The sequence below is a fragment of the Scyliorhinus torazame genome, chromosome 11, assembly GCF_047496885.1.
Source record: "Scyliorhinus torazame isolate Kashiwa2021f chromosome 11, sScyTor2.1, whole genome shotgun sequence".
NCBI classification, from domain to species: Eukaryota; Metazoa; Chordata; class Chondrichthyes; order Carcharhiniformes; family Scyliorhinidae; genus Scyliorhinus; species Scyliorhinus torazame.
In genome coordinates this window covers 120,804,184-120,825,311 of record NC_092717.1, presented here as the reverse complement: position 1 = coordinate 120,825,311, position 21,128 = coordinate 120,804,184, and the positions used below count along the sequence as shown (strand labels likewise).

Sequence of the window (21,128 nt, the reverse complement as noted above, 5' to 3'; positions counted from 1 at the left end):
GTATGACCTGGACCCTTTTGGCAGCCGTCTTCTGGGTCGACCGGGCCTAAATGGTCCCGGCAGTTGCTTGGGTGTCCCGGGGGTGTGGCGCAGCCCTGTTCTGCCCAGATGCACCAAGGTTGATGGGGAGAGAGGGGGGGGGGGCGAGTCTGCTGTGCTGTTCTGGCACCTCCCCTTGCGGGAGTCACCGATGAGGGGCCCCATACCCTCCCTCAGGGTCCCCAATGGGCCCCGGTCTATTTCATTGGATGGGGGTGTGAGCGGAGCTATCCCCTGAGGCTCCTCCGCCAACTGCCGCTGTCAGTCCTGGAGGCACACACCATGCTCTGGAGCGCTGCTGCAATGTCCAGGTGGCCCTGGTACATGGCAGCCCTGTCCTGGGCCTCTGCCACCGCCTGCACAGATTGCCCCAGGCCTTGGACATCCTAACCCATGGTCAAAACCTTCACCCCAAGGCCTCCACCGTGGACGGCACACATTGTCAGCACCACCTCCTGCTCATGCAGGTGGTACGACTCCTCCAGCTGCACCTGCAGGCGCTGGATGGTTGCCGGCACCCCCTCATGTAGTCTCTGGCTCTGCGACTGCATCTCCTCTATCGATGGGACCGCCCTTTCCAGAAGCTCGAAACCCATCTGGACGGCAGCTAGTCCCTGGGGTCGGGCCACCACCTCGGGGGTTCCTACATCCACCTGCTGTACCACAACACCTGTGGTGCACACCAGATAGTGCCTCAGGAGCCTCTTCACTAAATTGCCCAACTGAGGTGAGTGTCTCTGGGATGGTAGAGGGTGTTGGAGACAGCTGTGTCGGGAAGTCAGTGTCGTCACCGGACTGGTGCTCCGTGGTGTCTTGGGCTGTGAGTCGAAGGCTCTCTTCCGTGTCCTCCTTGCTGCTGTCCTCCTGAGGTTGTGGTTGGGGTCGGAGAAGGGGGCACCTGAAGGGCCCGCTGCATTGCTAGGTGATCCTGCAAGATACAGGACAAGACGCATGATTGGACAGTGGGATGCGGTAGTAGGAACAGTGTTGTGGGCGGTGTGGTGCTAGAAGGGACAGTGTGGTGGGGGTGGTGTTGTGGATGTGGTGACACACTGCCAATGGGAACTGCAACTCAGCAGGGTCTCGCTTGCTCGTCCGATGCTGACCTCTGCCTAGGTGACTGCCCTCTCCCTGGACCCACTGATCAGGTCCAGTGCCCCCTCTTCAGCTGAGCTGCGGGGAGGGATCTCCGGTCTGGTGTTTCCCGTCCGGTTTTCTCCCTCTCTCGGCGATTGTGCGCTGCCTTCTCCTGTGAGGAGGGGGTGGGGAGACAGAAAATGCACAATGTTTGGCAGTCGGACACATGCAACACAGAGAGTGGGTAGCTGGTGGCCTTCGTAGCCAGGGCACCCGGACGTGGTGGCCGGTATGGATGCTGGCAGGTGGTGCAGATTGGGGTTTGCAGCTTGCAGGTTCCCCTTCAGATCTCACACCATCCTAGTTTGTAACTTTATCGCCATTTCTTCATTGTCACTGAATCAAAATCCTGGAACTCTCTTCCTACACCACATGGACTGCAGCGGATCAAGAAAACTCACCATCACCACCAGCTCAAGGGTGTTGCTCTTTTTAGCCTTAGTTATTTTACCTCTGATTATGTCACCTTTGCTCACGAGTTGCCAGGTATCTTTCTGATACCGCCACGTGGTTCAAGCTCGAGTTATTATTAATAAGTCAGCACACCGCTTAGTAAGATTGAAATCAACGGTCATTTATTATATACAACAATTAATGCTTACACAATAATCCTACTATCTATATAGAAACCTATCACTACTGGCCAATACTTAACTTTAGGAAGGGCCCACCAGATCAGGGAAACGAATGGCTTATCGAATCGGATCTGGCCCGCGGGATTCAAAAAGGCTGATACGAGTCGATGGCTAGGAGTCTTTGTCGGGTAGCGATCGCTGGAGTCAGACTTACTGTTTCTGGTCGATGTTCTTGCGAAGGTCACGAGCAGGTGAAGAAGGGAGAGAGAGAGAGATCTGAACTTGGCCCCTCACTTTATGGGCCCAGGGGCTTCCCGCCTCTCGGGGCGGCCCTTGACCCTGAGTCCCAAGTGATTGGACTTGTTCCCAATCACTGGGTTCGATATGTCCAATAACGGGGCGATTCCTCGATCGGGGGTGGTCGATCACCTGTCTTTATTTTGGCCACTGCAGGCGCCGACAGGTCTGGTCCGGCATTCAATTGCTAATATGTTGCAATTGTTCCCGGGGATAGCTGATTAAACTGCAGATGTCTGGGTTGATGTGCTGCTAATAGTCTTGAGTATCGATCTGGGCCGACTTCCCCAGAGCCGAATACGCTATTCTGTCTGCAGCTATCCGTTTGTGTCCTGTTGGCTGCTTTTCCCATCAGCCTTTTCGGTTAGCCATTTTAAATCGGGTTTTGGCCAAATTAATAGGGAATCAGCCATTTTAGGTGGCTACAGTTCCTCTTTGTGATCCTAACGCGAAGCGTGAAGGATCACATAAATTTTGTCCTTTCCGTTCCCTGACCGGGCGGGGGGGGGGGGGCACCTCCTACATGGCCACTACTCTGACCCTAGCTAGGTACAAAAATTTACCGGAATTATTCTTGAAGGCGCTATGTCAGGCAGGGGCATGTATCTACAAAATAAAAACTTGGAACCTCTAATTTTACCTAAATACACTCATCAAGCATTGCATCATCCTATCTCTCTAAAACATACAACAACAATCATAACATTCCATGTATTCTTTCCTGGCTTGGCAGTGAAGCTCAGGATCATACATTTATTTTTTTTCATTAAAGTTTTGTACATCTTTTTATTTACAGGGAAACGCAAGTGCTTGTTCTTTATTTTTGTATTATAGGTCGCGGGGGTCTGGGGTCTGGTCATACCCGAACATAGGGGATTGGATCCGATATACCGGGGTTCGAGCGCGGTACGCTCTCCTCCACTTGCGGAGGCGCATAGTCTGTACTGCACAGCAGAGTATGGCCAATGCTAATAGTGCTTCGATAACGTACGACAGGGAGTACCAAGTTATGAACTTGGCACACCAAAATAATGCAGCGTGGCTGGTGACTGGTCCCTCGGTACTGCGGGGCAGTGAAACATTAACGGCAGGGGGGTTTGAAGTAATGGGGTCCGCGTTCCCGCGCAACCAAATGTCCAGTATAAAAATCTTGATCACGATGAAAGAAGTCCTCATGGCTGTCCTCTTTCTTTTTCTTTCTTTGTGTTCTCTGTTTTCTCCGGTCCTGGAGCTTCTGGAGTTCTGTAAGACAAGCATAGTATCTGTAACTACCTTGGTATAATATCCGGTATGTTAGTGTGTCTGTCCTGCGGGGCCAATTATTCCCTTATAATTGGTCACTATATGTGACTCCCTCATTTTTTTTTTTCAAAACAGATGTTAGGACACGGCACACTTCCCAATGGTGGACCAGTGCTGATTTATCATCCAAATGTTCTAGGATGTAAATAGCATTTGGCAGCAACCCAAAGGTTGCCTAAATAAATAAAACTGTTTTTGAAAGGAAAAGATTGCGTATGGGCCGCGAAGGGTAAGATTTGGATGGAGTCCCCGGGTAGGACGGCTACCAATACCGTATCTCCCCTACCCGAGCGTTTTTGACCAACGGGGGGGTCCCCAGGTAGGGCGGGTCTCACGCCGTTTCTCCACTGCCTGAGCAACCGACAAGAACGGGCAAAAATGTAGTCATCATGGTGGGGTTGCTGCTGTGATTCACCCGTCAAATCAGAAGAGCAGTTACGATCGGGCGTCTGATACCCGAACAAGTATCAGCTGAAAAGCTAGTTCCTCTGAACAAGCGTCTGGCCGCGGTGGGTCTCTGAGGCAAGTCCTCAGAGGTTTCGGCAGAACGGGCATGTGAGAAAATTCTCCTGTCGGACGAGCAACATTTAAACAAACATACAAACAACGTAAAACATCTTGCAGGTTCCATCAGAAAGGACAACACTTTTCACCAAGTGTCTCCTTTAAAACATCATGTGGACACCTCAGTTCTCTGTTGCGAACAGGGTCGCAAAGGGGTTGGCGGATTGGGGGTCTGACTCGGGGTCGTCCCCTTCTCCCGGGTGCCAAATTCTGGAGTGAATTAAGGTTGAGAAGGCTGCGTGGTATGAGTTGGGGTTGCTCTCGTCGTTGCGGACGAGTCTGTAGGAGTTGTCGCGGTGCCAATGGCATTCGTCAAGTTGAGTGGGGATAAAGTCGGGGTCGTCCGTGTGGTTCGGTGGTGTGGTTTGTTTAAGAAAGTGATGAGGAAGGGGTCACTGGAGTCTGAGTCGCTGGGTGTGGGACCAGGATAGTAGGGAGGCGTGCTGTACAGCGGCTGTCTACAGAGTCACAGTCGCTGTCTCTGTTGCTGCAGTCTGTGGGCGTTCCAGGGCGGAGTGTAAAGTTTGTGGGTGGAGTCGGGGGCGAGTCCATGTCTGAGCTGGACGTGGAGGGGGTTAGTGTGGTCACGTTGGCTATGGACGGGGTTTGGTCTGCTGCGTCAAGCATGACGTGGTGGGTGTGGTTTGACTGTGCTCCATAAGCCTTTAGCTGGTTTATGTGAAACCACGCAGTCTTACCATTTTGGTATTTGATTTTATATACCGATGGGCCTACTTTATCCGTAATGGAGTACGGACCCGAGTATTTCGGAGACAGAAATGTGCTGGGGTTATACACAGACAACATCACTTGTTGTCCTATATTATACTCCGTAGCATGTACTGCCTTATCAAAACAGGCCTTGCTCTGTTTTCTTTTAGTAACCAGTTTAACAGCGGCTGCTAACGGAGCCGTTTTTACATTTATAAGTAATTGTTCAACGGCTTTCTCGTGGGTGAGGGCCGTAACTTCAGGGCTGGTCAGGTCTAAACCCAACAAGTACTCTGTCCCTTTCATGGGACGTCCGGTCATGAGGGTGTGTGGGGTGAAACCTGTGGAGGTGGAAACAAAAACATCAGCGCAAAGGGGAGGACAGAATCCCAAGTGGTGTTGTTCTGCTGGACCATTTTTCTAAGGGTGATTTTTAGGGTCCGATTCATGCGCTCCACTATACCACTTGATTGAGGGTGGTACGCAATGTGAAATTTTTGGATTATGCCAAATATCGTGAGGACGTTCTGCATGACCCGTCCCGTAAAGTGAGAACCTTGGTCCGATTCAATACTGCGGGGGAGTCCCCATCTTGTAAAAATGTGGTGGGTTAGGATTTTGGATGTGGGTTTCGCAGTGTTGGTGCGGGCTGGAAATGCTTCCACCCACTTTGTAACAGTGTCTATGACCACCAGAACATATTTATGGCCATTCCTGCAAGGGGGCAATGGACCTATAAAATCGATCTGGAGGTTAGTCCAGGGGCCGTTAACGGGTCGTGTGTGGCTGAGATGTGCCTTTTTGGCATAACTATCTGGGTTGTTCTGAGCGCAGATGAGGCAATTCTCAATGTAATGGGATACATCCTCTTTGAGATTAGGCCACCAACAAAGCTGTTTGAGGTGGGCTGCGGTGGGTTCGATTCCCTGGTGTCCATGACCATCATGGAATAAACAGATTATTTGGTTCCTATCCTGCTCAGGAACTACATAAAGGCTGTCCTTTAGCACCACACCATCATGTGTGGTTATTGTATTTCTGTACCTCTCATATGAGGCTGGAAACCTCCCTTTCACGATTTCAGTGAGAGCGCTATCCTGCTTCTGGGCCTCTACTAGATCTTCGATCCTAGTCTCCGCGACCTGAACTGCACTCACTGGGGCGCTCTCTGGGGGCTTCCAAAAATACCCATGCCTGGATCCTGCCTTAGCCAGTGCATCGGCTTTTACATTTCCAGGGGGGGAGGAACGATGGTGGCTGCGGACATTTATAATGCCAAAGGTCCGGTTCTTGGCTTTTTCCAAAATATGGCGGAGTAATGGGGCTGAGGGGAGGGGTTTCCCATCCGCGGAAACAAATCCTCTTGTTTCCCAGAGGGGTAGAAATTCGGTGAGGCTGTTGCAAACGTATAAACTGTCGGAATATATGTCTGCTGGGCTGGAGAAGGAATCTGGGTGCTCTACAATGTAAGCGATGGCCGCAAGCTCTGCTGCCTGCGCGCCTAAGTGTCCGGGTAATTTTAATGCGATTTCCTCGAGGGCGCGTCCCTGCGCGTCCTCCACATAAATCCCACAACCTGTTATGCGTTGCCCATCCAGGACTGTGGAAGATCCATCCACATAGATCCTAATGGGATCACACGTGTCCGGGTGAGGGGGGTTCTGAGATGGAGTGGCTAGTTTTCTGGCGGGTGTTTTGGCTATAAAGGGGCCTGTATTATGGTGGGGCGAGATGATTTCACACACATGGGGGGTTCCGGGGTACTGTAGATTGTCCGCTAAGTATGTGTATGTTTTGGTCCGTTTGACTGTGATGTCCCGTCCTTGTAAGAGAAGGGTCCACCTAGCAGCGCGGATTTGGCTGACGGTACCGTCTTTAAGTCGTCTATCTAGTAAAAGTTGGGTGGGGGTGTGCTCGGTCAAAATGGTGATGGGGTTCAGTCCGGTAATGTATGAGAAATACTGGACTGCCCAGAAAACTGCGAGCAGGTGCCTCTCACAGGCTGAGAATCCCTGCTCCACAGCATCTAAAATTCGGGAGGCATAAGCCACGGGTCTTAGCTGGTCGTGCCGTTCCTGCAGGAGCACGGCTGAAAGTGCGGTCTGTGGTCGCTACCTCTATTGCGTAAGGGGAAAGCGGGTCGGGAACTTGTAGTGCGGGGGCGGCTATGAACGCCTGTTTTAATGATTCCACAGCATCCGTATGCTGCGGAAGCCATTCCCAGGGGGCTCCTTTCTTTAGGAGGTCTGAGAGGGGCGCTGCCTTGCTGGCAAAACCGTCAATGTGGTTTCGGCAGTAGCCAACCAGTCCTAAAAATGACCGGAGGGCTGAAACGTGTTGGGGAAGGGGCAATTTAGCGATCGAGTCAATTCTTTTGTGCTCGATCTCGCGTTTACCGTGTGTGATAATAGTACCCAAATATACCACTTTCTCTTCCAATATCTTGGCCTTTTTGGGGTTTAGTTTACAGGCAATGGAATGTAGTAATTCCAGGAGTTCGGACAGAAGCTCAATGTGCTCTTCCTTCGTGTCTGTCTGTAGGAGTAGATCGTCTACATACTGTACCGACATTCGGGGCGAGAAAATTTTGCGAGTCCATTTGCCAGCTGTCGGTGGAAAATGGAGGGGGAGTTGTGGAAGCCTTGTGGCAGGCATGTCCACGTGTACTGCTGCGCTCTGAAAGTGAAGGCAAATTTATACTGGCACGCCTTTGCCAATGGAATGGACCAGAACCCATTACTGACGTCCAAAACCGTGAAATATCGGGCATGGAGTCCCTGTTTGAGCATGGTCTCGGGACTTGTTGCAACGGTGGGGGCTGCTAAGGGGGTGACTTTATTTCATAGAATTTACAGTGCAGGAGGCCATTCAGCCCATCGAGTCTGCACCGGCTCTTGGAAAGAGTACCCTACCCAAGGTCAACACCTCCATTCTATCCCCATAAGCTAGTAACCCCACCCAACACTAAGGGCAATTTTGGACACTAAGGGCAATTTATCATGGCCAATCCACCTAACCTGTACATCTTTGGACTGTGGGAGGAAACCGGAGCACCCGGAGGAAACCCACGCACACACGGGGAGGATATGCAGACTCCGCACAGACAGTGACCCAAGCCGGAATCGAACCTGGGACCCTAGAGCTGTGAAGCAATTGTGCTATCCACAATGCTACCGTGCTGGTCGCTGGGGGCAGGTTGACTAACACTACGGGCTGTTTTGTATTAATGGTGCCGATTTGGATGGGTACAGGGGTTGTGGTATGTCCATCTTGTGAGTGGCCTGTGAAGCCGCTGAGGGTGATAGTGGCTGTGGTAGGCCACGTGTCCTTACCAAGGGTGGAGGAATTTAAGGTTGTGCGGGACCCTCCTGTGTCCCAGAGAAGCTCGATCGGCTGTCCCCTAACCTTTGCTGCAACTACGGGTCGTCCTGACCTACCCCACAGGGTATCGCAGACCCAGCTGGGGGAGCCTGTACACCGTCAGTCCGTTCCGGTCAAGTCTGTCTGATCGGACTGGGCGCTAACGCTATGTATGGGTTCTGTTTTTTTCTTATTGATAGTGCCTGTCTGTTGGGCTCTCTGTGGCTTTTTAGGGCCATTGCATTCTTTGGCAAAATGTCCCAATTCTCCGCAATTGTAGCATTCTTGCGGTTTTGCTGGGGGGCTGCTCTTTCCCTCGTATACCCAGGCGGGGTTGTGAAGAGTGGTTCTTACTGCCTGCACGTCTGCGGCGGCTTGCTTTTCCTCGGGGGTTCTAGCTGCGGGTTTACTGTAAGCCGCTTGTTCCCAAACGCGGGACAATCTTTTGACCACCCACTTCTCATTATGAGCCTCCTCCGAGGGGTCATAATTACTACAGGCATTCTGTCCTGCTTCCGTGGCATGGGAGATAAGGGTGCGGGTCCATTTGGCCATATTGTCTGCGGACAAATGGGCACGGTCTACATTTCCGTAAACGGCTTCAAAGTGAATCCACAAACATCCTGCAAACGCTGTGGGGTGTTCAGACTTTTTCTGTCTGCACTTATTTAGGCCATCTACAGGGTCGCCCCGGTTATACCCGATCGCATCCAGGATCGCGGTATGCATTTTTGCAAGGGTGCCTCCTCCTACATTCTGTGGGTCCGGAAGGGCTGCTGCGACCGATGGGTCTAAGCTGAGGACCGTGAGCTTTACCTGCTCTTTCTCATCCAGGCCGTACAAGGTCGCCTGGTGTTTGACGGTGGCAAAGAAATGGTGTGGGTCTGAAGCGGGGAGGAATGGTGTGATTTTAGCACACGCGTCCCGTAATTGGGTCACTGTGAGGGGGGTGGAATATAAGACTTCCGCCTCGTCTGCTGTGGCAGTGCGGTGGGTTGTTACAGGGTTCAAGGGAGCCTGTGTTACCTGCTGTGTTGGGGGTGGGGGTGCTCTCCTCCTTTGGGGCTTTCCTTGCGCACATGTTCCCTGAACGTATCTCTGCGCTGTCTCTTGCAGTTCTTCCCAATCAGGGCCATCTTCCTGTTCTAAACTTTCCCCAAAGGTGTCTTGGAATCCCTTTTGGACAGAAAGCATTGCTTGCAGGTCTGCAATTTGCTTTCGGCACTTCGCATGGTCTAAGGTACTCTGCCTTTGTTCCGTGGTTGCAGCGTGGAGCGCTCTCAAGGCTGCCTTGAGATCACTACATTGCTTCTGTAGCGCCTCCACCTGCTTCTCTGTCTCTTTCTTAACCAGGACGGCACGCTGCGTGTCCTGATAAGCCTTCTCATACTGGGATTGAAAACTGCTTAAATGCGCCAGACAAGACTGGTGACGCCATTTGGCGTCAGCCACCTCTTCGTCCTTGGCTTCTAACTGCCTTTTCAATTCCAGGTTCTCCTTTTCCATCTCGCATACATCGATTTTACTCATACGATGTATGCCTTCTATTTCTTTTCGGAGCGCCCTGACGACGACCTCTGTGCCTCGCAATTGTGCCATGCAGGACACGATTGCCATCGGCTTGCGCGCTTTCGCTAAGCTTTTCTTATGGATTTCACTCATGTTCTCCCACCAAGTATGCCCTATACTTCCGGGACCTGAGTCGTCATTATTACAGAAACGGCTCCACACGGGCCATCCCTTGCCCTGCAGAAATTTGGAAATTTCCACTTCCCAAATGGGACACTCCCACTTTAATGCTGCTGATTGGTGCGACCGCAAATTCTTCGGGGTTCATGAGACGTTGCATTGCCTGCATGACCATCTCTCTTATCTGCTCGCTACGTTCAAATTTGGAACAGGGGGCTAAGGTGGTGTCGTAGATGCGGGTACGGCTTGCGCTAATTTCCGAAAATACAGACTGCCGACAGTTTTGACGCAACAAAAATCTATCAGTTTTACCTTATAACCCTGTTAGTTACGCATGCATACACACACTTCCGAATTGTGAATTATTAACCAGAACCGCTTGAACACTTGTGGTTTCTTTTTGTTTTTGTTTCCAATTGGATTCTATTCAAATTTCTGGGGTTCTCCTGGAGTGGTTTTCCACTTCTATGTCGGGCCCCAGCGGAGTCGCCAATTATGTTGCTCTTTTTAGCCTTAGTTTTATTAGCTCTGATTATGTCACCTTTGCTCATGAGTCGCCAGGTATCTTTCGGATACCGCCACATGGTTCAAGCTCGAGTTATGATTAATAAGTCAGCACACCGCTTAGTAAGATTGAAATCAATGGTCATTTATTATATACAACAATTAATGCTTGCACAATAATCCTACTATCTATATAGAAATCTATCACTGCTGGCCAATATTTAACTTTAGGAAGGGCCCACCAGGTCAGGGAAACGAATGGCTTATCGAATCGGATCTGGCCCGCGGGATTCAAAAAGGCTGATACGGGTCGATGGCTAGGAGTCTTTATCGGGTAGCGATCGCTGGAGTCAGACCTACTGTTTCTGGTCGATGATGTACGTGATGTCTCGGATCGTGTTTTCCGGGTCCTTAAGGGGGACCAGCCCCATGTCGTGCTCCACATTGGCACTAACGACATAGGTAGGAAAGGGGACAAGGATGTCAGGCAGGCTTTCCGGGAGCTAGGATGGAAGCTCAGAACGAGAACAAACAGAGTTGTTATCTCTGGGTTGTTGCCCGTGCCACGTGATAATGAGATGAGGAATAGGGAGAGAGAGCAATTAAACACGTGGCTACAGGGATGGTGCAGGCGGGAGGGATTCAGATTTCTGGATAACTGGGGCTCTTTCTGGGGAAGGTGGGACCTCTGCAGACAGGATGGTCTACATCTGAACCTGAGGGGCACAAATATCCTGGGGGGGAGATTTGTTAGTGCTCTTTGGGGGGGTTTAAACTAATGCAGCAGGGGCATGGGAACCTGGATTGTAGTTTTAGGGTACGGGAGAATGAGTGTATAGAGATCAGGAGCACAGATTTGACTTTGCAGGAGGGGGCCAGTGTTCAGGTAAGTGGTTTGAAGTGTGCCTACTTCAATGCCAGGAGTATACGAAATAAGGTAGGGGAACTGGCAGCATGGGTTGGTACCTGGGACTTCGATGTTGTGGCCATTTCGGAGACATGGATAGAGCAGGGACAGGAATGGATGTTGCTGGTTCCGGGGTTTAGGTGTTTTAGTAAGCTCAGAGAAGGAGGCAAAAGAGGGGGAGGTGTGGCGCTGCTAGTCAAGAGCAGTATTACGGTGGCGGAGAGGATGCTAGATGGGGACTCTTCTTCCGAGGTAGTATGGGCTGAGGTTAGAAACAGGAAAGGAGAGGTCACCCTGTTGGGAGTTTTGTATAGGCCTCCAAATAGTTCTAGGGATGTAGAGGAAAGGATGGCGAAGATGATTCTGGATAAGAGCGAAAGTAACAAGGTAGTTATTATGGGAGACTTTAACTTTCCAAATATTGACTGGAAAAGATATAGTTCGAGTACATTAGATGGGTCGTTTTTTGTACAATGTGTGCAGGAGGGTTTCCTGACACAATATGTTGACAGGCCAACAAGAGGAGAGGCCACATTGGATTTGGTTTTGGGTAATGAACCAGGCCAGGTGTTAGATTTGGAGGTAGGTGAGCACTTTGGGGACAGTGACCACAGTTCGGTGACGTTTACGTTAATGATGGAAAGGGATAAGTATACCCCGCAGGGCAAGAGTTATAGCTGGGGGAAGGGCAATTATGATGCCATTAGACATGACTTGGGGGGGATAGGTTGGAGAAGTAGGCTGCAAGTGTTGGGCACACTGGATATGTGGAGCTTGTTCAAGGAACAGCTACTGCGTGTTCTTGATAAGTACGTACCGGTCAGGCAGGGAGGAAGGCGTCGAGCGAGGGAACCGTGGTTTGCCAAAGAAGTGGAACCTCTTGTTAAGAGGAAGAAGGAGGCCTATGTGAAGATGAGAGTGAAGTTTCAGTTGGGGCACTTGATAGTTACAAGGTAGCGAGGAAGGATCTAAAGAGAGAGCTAAGACGAGCAAGGAGGGGACATGAGAAGTATTTGGCAGGTAGGATCAAGGAAAACCCAAAAGCTTTCTATAGGTATGTCAGGAATAAGCGAATGACTAGGGTAAGAGTAGGACCAGTCAAGGACAGGGGTGGGAAGTTGTGTGTGGAGTCTGAAGAGCTAGGCGAGATACTAAATGAATATTTTTCGTCAGTATTCACTCAGGAAAAAGATAATGTTGTGGAGGAGAATGCTGAGACCCAGGCTATTAGAATAGATGGCATTGAGGTACGTAGGGAAGAGGTGTTGGCAATTCTGGACAGGCTGAAAATAGATAAGTCCCCGGGGCCTGATGGGATTTGTCCCCGGGGCCTGAGGCCAGGGAAGAGATTGCTGGACCTTTGGCTTTGATTTTTATGTCATCATTGGCTACAGGAATAGTGCCAGAGGACTGGAGGATAGCAAATGTGGTCCCTTTGTTCAAGAAGGGGAGTAGAGACAACCCCGGCAACTATAGACCGGTGAGCCTCACGTCTGTTGTGGGTAAAGTCTTGGAGGGGATTATAAGAGACAAGATTTATAATCATCTAGATAGGAATAATATGATTAGGGATAGTCAGCATGGCTTTGTGAAGGGTAGGTCATGCCTCACAAACCTTATCGAGTTCTTTGAGAAGGTGACTGAACAGGTAGACGAGGGTAGAGCAGTTGATGTGGTGTATATGGATTTCAGTAAAGCGTTTGATAAGGTTCCCCACGGTAGGCTATTGCAGAAAATACGGAGGCTGGGGATTGAGGGTGATTTAGAGATGTGGATCAGAAATTGGCTAGCTGAAAGAAGACAGAGGGTGGTGGTTGATGGGAAATGTTCAGAATGGAGTTCAGTTACAAGTGGCGTACCACAAGGATCTGTTCTGGGGCCGTTGCTGTTTGTCATTTTTATCAATGACCTAGAGGAGGGCGCAGAAGGGTGGGTGAATACATTTGCAGACGACACTAAAGTCGGTGGTGTTGTCGACAGTGCGGAAGGATGTAGCAGGTTACAGAGGGACATCGATAAGCTGCAGAGCTGGGCTGAGGTGGCAAATGGAGTTTAATGTAGAGAAGTGTGAGGTGATTCACTTTGGAAGGAATAACAGGAATGCGGAATATTTGGCTAATGGTAAAGTTCTTGGAAGTGTGGATGAGCAGAGGGATCTAGGTGTCCATGTACATAGATCCCTGAAAGTTGCAACCCAGGTTGATAGGGTTGTGAAGAAGGCCTATGGAGTGTTGGCCTTTGTTGGTAGAGGGATTGAGTTCCGGAGTCATGAGGTCATGCTGCAGCTGTACAAAACTCTGGTACGGCCGCATTTGGAATATTGCATACAGTTCTGGTCACCGCATTATAGGAAGGACGTGGAAGCTTTGGAGCGAATGCAGAGGAGATTTACCAGGATGTTGCCTGGTATGGAGGGAAAATCTTATGAGGAAAGGCTGATGGACTTGAGGTTGTTTTCGTTAGAGAGAAGAAGGTTAAGAGGAGACTTAATAGAGGCATACAAAATGATCAGGGGGTTAGATAGGGTGGACAGTGAGAGCCTTCTCCCGCGGATGGAAATGGCTAGCACGAGGGGACATAGCCTTAAACTGAGGGGTAATAGATATAGGACAGAGGTCAGAGGTAGGTTCTTTACGCAAAGAGTGGTGAGGCCGTGGAATGCCCTACCTGCAACAGTAGTGAACTCGCCAACATTGAGGGCATTTAAAAGTTTATTGGATAAGCATATGGATGATAATGGCATAGTGTAGGTTAGATGGCTTTTGTTTTTTGACTTCCCATGTCGGTGCAACATCGTGGGCCGAAGGGCCTGTACTGCGCTGTATCGTTGTATGTTCTATGTTCTTATGAAGGTCTCGAGCAGGTGAAGAAGGGAGAGAGAGATCTGAACTTGGCCCCTCACTTTCTAGGGCCCAGGGGCTTCCCGCCTCTCGGGGCGGCCCTTGACCCTGAGTCCCAAGTGATTGGACTTGTTTCCAATCACTGGGTTCGATATGTCCAATAACGGGGCGATTCCTCGATCGGGGGGTGGTAGTTCACCTGTCTTTGTTTCGGCCACTGCAGGCGCCGACAGGTCTGATCCGACTTCAATTGCTAATATGTTGCAATTGTTCCCGGGGATAGCCGATTAAACTGCAGATGTCTGGGTTGGTGTGCTGCTAATAGTCTTGAGTATCGATCTGGGCCGACTTCCCCAGAGCCGAATACGCTATTCTGTCTGCAGCTGTCCGTTTGTGTCCTGTTGGCTGCTTTTCCCATCAGCCTTTTCGGTTAGCCATTTTAACTCGGGTTTTGGCCAAATTAATAGGGAATCAGCCATTTTAGGTGGCTACAAGGGCATTTAGGGATGGGAAATAAATACTGGTCTAGCCTGTGACACCTACATCTGTGAAAGAATACATTAAATTATAATTTTTCCCAATCCCAAGACGGCTCCTCCATCTCTATGTTGAAGATCATTTTGAACCTTTCTGTATTGTGTAGCTCACATTTTTTTTTTCATCTTGTTTTAGCACGGGGCTAAAGAGCTGGCTTTTAAAGCAGACCAAGGCAGGCCAGCAGCTCAGTTCAATTCCCGTCCTAGCCTCCTCGAACAGGCGCCGGAATGTGGCGACTAGGGGCTTTTTACAGTAACTTCATTTGAAGCCTACTTGTGACAAGCGATTTTAATTACATTTCATTTCATTTCATTTGATGCATTGTGCTTTATCTTAACGAAACAACCATCAGAACTTGGATTTCGAGCAAGAGTGGAATCAAAAACATATGACTGCAAAGCGGCGAGTTGTGAATATGGTAGTTGGAATATTGGCCATATAATATGTGGAAATAGTTCATTTGGAACAAAGTACAAAAGCATGATTTTTTTTCCCCCTCCCACAGCTATTAAAATGTATATTTTTATGCAATGCCCAAATCTGTATGATTCAACAGAACGGTGCTTCCATTGAAATGCATTGATTATGGATAGCTCATCTGTAAGTATATGCAATTTAAAAAAAATTTAAAACTGCTTTGTATATTGGTAGGAATTCCAGTCATACAAATATATATTCAGAATTGTGAATGTATTGTTTTAATGTGTATTACCCAGATGAACAAAAGTTACATTTTTACCCTTTTTTTTCCTTTCACAGAAGAGTGGAGAGGTGCTGTTAACCCCATTTCAAAAACCTAAACAGAAACGGCATCGCTGTAGAAATCCTAACAAACTGGATGTGAACACTTTGACAGGAGATGAAAGAGTACCTGTTGTCAATAAAAGAAATGGGAAAAAGGTATGTAACGAGAGAGAATTGGTAATCTGATTGGCAAGAACTCATCATTTTAGCCAATTTATCCTTTGTGTCAACACTGAAATTAGCTCCCATTTTACACTACATTGAAGTTTAATGATAATTAGCACAGCGATTAGTATAAAAGCTGATGTGCTAATATCTTAAGCCAGCCATATGTATAATGGGAGATGAGTTTTCATTACTAAATTTCCCAAAGTTCTTTGTATCCAATGATTTACTTTTGAAGCCATGTGGAGATGCCGGCGTTGGACTGGTGAGCACAGTAAGAAGTCTTACAACACCAGGTTAAAGTCCAACAGGTTTGTTTCAAATCACTAGCTTTTGGAGCACTGCTCCTTAGGTGAATGAAGAGGTAAGTTTCTGGAACTTACCTCTTTCACCTGAGGAAGGAGCATTACTTTTGAAGTGCAGTGACTTGTGTGTGAAGAGAAAATTGGCAGGGTTTCTAGGAAAAGAGAGGGGAGTGGTTCTAGGTGAGTTGCTCTTAGTTAGCACAGACCCAATGGGCTGAATGGCTTCCTTCTGTGGTTTAACCAGTCTATGATTCTGATCAACACGACAGCTATTTTATGCAAAACAGGATCCCCAAACACCAGTGGGATCAGTGGCCAGTTACTAATTTTTTTTGTTGAGGGAGAAATGTTGGCTGGATCCTAGAGAACTCTACTGTTCATTGAATAGTGTCGTCAGATCTTTTCCATCCTTTTGGATGCACTTGTGAGAATGCAGCATACGCCTAGTATAACACTGCTCAAATTCTGGAGTAAAGCTAAATCAGATAACCTTTCGACTCCCTACTAAAGGAACCAAGTTGGCACGGTATTCCTAATTTTTGGTTATTTGATTTGTCAATTAGCAGATGTAAATATAAATTGAATTAAACCAATAAGTTTAAACATCTTGTAAATAAAGAATAAACATAATTTTACATTTAAAAGCCAAACCTAACATGGAATTTTCTCCCAGAATGATTTTATGGAAATCTTGTAATATTCATAATGGAAAGTAATTTGTTCCCCACTTGCATTTATTTGTATATTTCACTGCAATTTTTTTTGTTTTAGATTTAATTGGCTTAACTGTACAGTTGTCTAGCTGATTAACTTTGTCTTAAAAAAATGTCATGTTTGTCATTTATACATCTTTGACCTCACTGATCTAAAACTTATTGAACTTTTTTTTCAATTTAAAGTGCCCAATTCTTTTTTTCCCAATTAACGGGCAATTTAGCGTGGCCGATCCATCTAGCCTGCACATCTTTGGGCTGTGGGAGTGAGGCCCATGCAGACACTGGGAGAATGTGCAAACTCCACCCGGGGCCGGGATCGAACCTGGGTCCTCGACGCCATGAAGTAGCAGTGCTAACCACTGTACCACTTGTAAAACCTATTGAACAACATGATCTTTATTTGGACAAATTAATTTTGTAACTTGCCTTATTTAATGAAAACACATGAAAATGTCATCTTTGAAATTGATATTCTAATGATACTAGAATTATCATAGAATTATCATAGAATTTACAGTGCAGAAGGAGGCCATTCGGCCCATCGAGTCTGCACCGGCTCTTTGAAAGAGCAGCCTACCCAAGCCCACACCTCATAACCCAGTAACCCCACCCAATACTAAGGGCAATTTTGGACACTAAGGGCAATTTAGCACGGCCAATCCACCTAACCTGCACATCTTTGGACTGTGGGAGGAAACCGGAGCACCCGGAGGAAACCCACGCACACACGGGGAGAACGTGCAGACTCCGCAAAGACAGTGACCCAAGCCGGGAATCGAACCTGGGACCCTGGAGCTGTGAAGCAATTGTGCTAACCACCATGCTACCATGCTGCCCCAATACTGATCAAGCATTTTAAATTGTTTCAATAACAATTTTTGTGGGGGGCCAATTGTCGCAATATGGTAATCCACATGGTGGAGCTATTGGAAATTATTGTGCATATTTCTTCCTTTTTCCATAATCGATCATCTAATTTCTTTATATTGTGTAGTAATGATCATTAGTTTTGGAACATGGCAACTTGTATTCAAACTTTAACCAACTACCACTGGAAATATGTAACGCTTTAGTTTTACAATAGTTAATGTTTTCTTTGTGGATTCCTAAGACGAGTATTTTTCAACAAAGGAAGCTATATAAAGAAAATGTGCATTCAGGTTTTTGGTAATAAAGTGGAAACCAAAGTTGTACATGGGCAGAGGCATTAATACTATGTTTTCCCAAATTTGATAGATGGGTGGTGCCATGGCCCCACCAATGAAAGATCTGCCTAGATGGCTTGAAGAAAATCCTGAGTTTGCTGTTGCACCTGATTGGGCTGATGTGGTCAAACAGTCTGTAAGTGTTGCTATTCTTGTCATGAGTCAGTCTTCGCAAAATAAAATGAATGCATTCACTCAGACTATATAAAATTTATTGTAAAATATTTACACTAGGACGGACGGTAAGGTGGCACAGTGGTTAGCACTGCTGCCTAAAGGGACTGAGGACCCGGGTTCAATCCAGGCCCCGGGTCACTGTCTGTGTGGAGTTTGCACGTTCTCCCCGTGTCTGCGTGGGTTTTACCCCCACAACCCAAAGATGTGCAGGTAGGTGGATTGGCCACGCTAAATTGCCCCTTAATTGGGGAAAAAAAATAATTGGGTACTCTAAACTTTTTTTTTTTTTAAAGTCTTTTGACTTGGGAATGGAGTTTTGTTTCAGTATTCATTCAGCAAAGATTAATTATTTAGTGAGTAAACCCAGCTTTTATACAGGATCAATTCAGGTTATATCAAGTGACTGTACTTTACTTTTTGTGAACTGTACTGTAGCGCACCACAGTTGATTTGCTAAAATTCATTAAAATGCGAATCTCAATTATTCAAAACAATGTTGGGTTTGTTTGATGATGATGGTGTAAATTTGAATTGCAAAACTCTACAATGTGGTTCAAAAAATTCTGGCAGAGAAGCTGTTACAATAAATGAATATTTCTGGATTTTAGTTTTTATTACTTGTGCTGTTAATAGTGTTGATGTCCGTGTGGAGTTTGCACATTCTCCCCTTGGCTGCGTGGGTTTCATCCCCACAACCCAAAAATGTGCAGGTTAGATGGATTGGCCATGCTAAATTGCCCCTTAATTGGAAAAAGAAAATAATTGGGTACTCTAAATTTAAAAAAATATATAGTGTTTGTTGATCAACTCAGTAAATATTGAAATATGTTGGAAAGAGGCATTTATTGATTGCCCTAGTGTTTTGATTTGAGCATATTTAGTGCACGTTCAGATTCATTACGATGACACAGATTATCTTTTTTCAGGGTTTTCTACCAGAGTCCATGTTTGACCGTGTTCTCACTGGACCTGTTGTTAGAGAGGAGGGTGCAAGTAGAAGAGGGAGAAGGCCTAAAAGTGAGATTGCCAAAGCTGCTGCGGCTGCAGCTGCTGCTTCAGCCTCAGGAATAAACCCACTACTGATGAACAGTCTCTTTGCTGGAATGGACCTAGCGAGCCTGCAGAATTTACAAAACCTGCAAAGTCTTCAGTTAGCTGGATTGATGGGCTTCCCTTCAAGCCTTGCTGCAGCTGCTACAGGAGGAGATGCAAAAAATCCAGCTTCTTTACTACCACTGATGCTTCCAGGCATGGCAGGGCTGCCCAATATGTTTGGACTTGGAGGCTTGTTAAGCAATCCCTTGACTGCTACAGCTAGTACTTCCTCAGCAACATCAGGCCCAAGCGAAACAGAAAGTGGCATTTCATCTAAAACAGAAAATGATAAAGAAAATGATAAAGAAAATGAAGATAAGGAAATAAACAATGCTGAATCTACAGTTGATTCGAATAATGCAAGTTCAAGTTCTTTCACAGCTCCTGCCACCACTGGACTATCTAACACCCCTCTTGCTTTCAACCCATTCTTGCTTTCCACTATGGCTCCGGGATTATTCTACCCATCTATGTTTCTTCCTCCTGGGCTGGGAATGACTTTGTCTGGTTTTCCTCATACTACACTGGCTGGACTACAGAGCGCAATAGGCTCAAATGATAAGGAGGATAAGACAGATGGCAAAACTGAGGACAACAGTTTTATTGAAGGGGAGGCCAATTCAGATGACAGTGATCCTATGGGAAGCCCTATTAAACCAGCAGATTCCTCCCTTGTGGAAGGTGAATTGGCACAGGTGACGGGGTTGGACTCAGTTGAGGGAGAAGATGATGATGATGATGAGGATTAATTACATTTCCAGTTCCTTAAGTGTTTTAAAACTCTTCAAGTCGTAGTCCTACTGTTTACATATTCATTAAATGTCCACACATAGTTTTTTAAGCTATCTCTGTAACATAGTGTAGCAAAGTTCCAAGTCATGTTATGCAGATGTCAAAGATGTCTTGGTCATAAGTATTATGCAGTGCATTATTTATTATCCTAGAAGCGATATCAAGTTCAAAATTGTGTCAGAATTTAAGCAATGAAGTTAAAATAAATGCTCTGCTTTTCGTTTTTCACCAATGGTAATTTGTGATACGCAGCAAACTTCAATCATGGCATGTGATTGTTAGTGACCGAAGCAGTTTCTGCTTATAAAGGAATAATGAAGATGTATATTTAACATTGCTGTGAAGAGCACAGATGGACAAAAGTCATTGTAGAACATATCATGCCTATAGATTTGACTGTAAATAGAGTCCACACTGACAATCCCCTCGATAGTGTGAAGGTCTCACCCCAGAGGCACAGCAATAACTTGGCAGCTGTTGAATGTTTTTTAAAAAAAATCTGGACAATAAAACGCCTAAAGGGTGACCACAATTTCTGACTTAAACTACAGTTGATTTGCATTGTCTCATGATTTTTTTTTCTTGTAATGCACTGTTATAAACAAAATTCAGGTACATTTCTCTAAAGAAAGGACTTTGTTACTTTAGCCACAAAGCTAAACAGCATTACCTCAGTTCTACTAGCATTGAAGTTTACAAACATGACTTTGTAAATGTATGTTTTCTTTGTTGTGATGTTTTTTTAAAAAAAATTGAAAACTGCTATCATGTAAGATAAGATGTAAATTGCTGCCAACTGTAGTAACAATGCTTTTAATAAAAGTGACCCATGATATGCAGTGACATGTACTGTAGAACAAGCAAAAGTCTAGAGAAACCAAATTATGATTGGTATTCACTAGTTATATTGCTTAGTAGCAATAGAAACACACCATATTCTGGCTCCCGGAAAGGTTTTTTTTTGGTTTTATTGGTGAAGTAAATGTTTACAAATGGACAATACATGTACTTAAAATACAATGAAATTTAGCTTTATTATTAAACCAATTCAGTATTAGGCATCCTGGTTTCATTATATTCTGTTCTCTTGTCACCTGTTAAAAATGCTGACCTGCATAGCTTTACCATAAGCAACATTTTACCTGAAGTCCAGATCCATCAGATTAAACTGTTTTTCTCACTGGGCAGGCAGCTGTACATTGTGTCGCCTGAAATGCCAAATGTGGTGCTATGGATGAGCTTACGTCTGTTTGTTAAAAATTATGATGAGCCTAGGACTGTTTCTTTTTAAAAAAAAAAAAAAAGTGGTGAGGAAAGAATCCGCACTCCATTATGTTGCAATGCTATCCTTTTTCCGCTGTCACAAGGCAGCGACAGGTGGAATTATTTGGATAATAGAAATTCTGTTATGGAATCAGTGTGTTTAAATTTGGTTAGCCTCAGTCCAATTTCCAACAATTACTATCC

The 21,128-nt window shown here is 46.6% G+C and overlaps 1 protein-coding gene across 3 annotated transcripts in view; it reads left to right on the top strand.

Annotated features, from left to right (window-relative positions):
- The window catches only part of chd7 (chromodomain helicase DNA binding protein 7), a 378,323-nt gene extending 357,601 nt beyond the window's left edge, over nucleotides 1-20,722 (top strand). For all 3 annotated transcript variants that reach the window (XM_072467710.1, XM_072467709.1, XM_072467711.1), the window contains exons 36-38: nucleotides 15,222-15,362; nucleotides 17,629-17,733; nucleotides 18,701-20,722. In XM_072467710.1, coding sequence (XP_072323811.1) covers nucleotides 15,222-15,362; nucleotides 17,629-17,733; nucleotides 18,701-19,618 — 1,164 coding nt within the window. In that variant the 3' untranslated portion in view covers nucleotides 19,619-20,722. The remainder of the gene's footprint in view (nucleotides 1-15,221; nucleotides 15,363-17,628; nucleotides 17,734-18,700) is intronic.
- The last annotated feature ends 406 nt before the right edge of the window (nucleotides 20,723-21,128 follow it).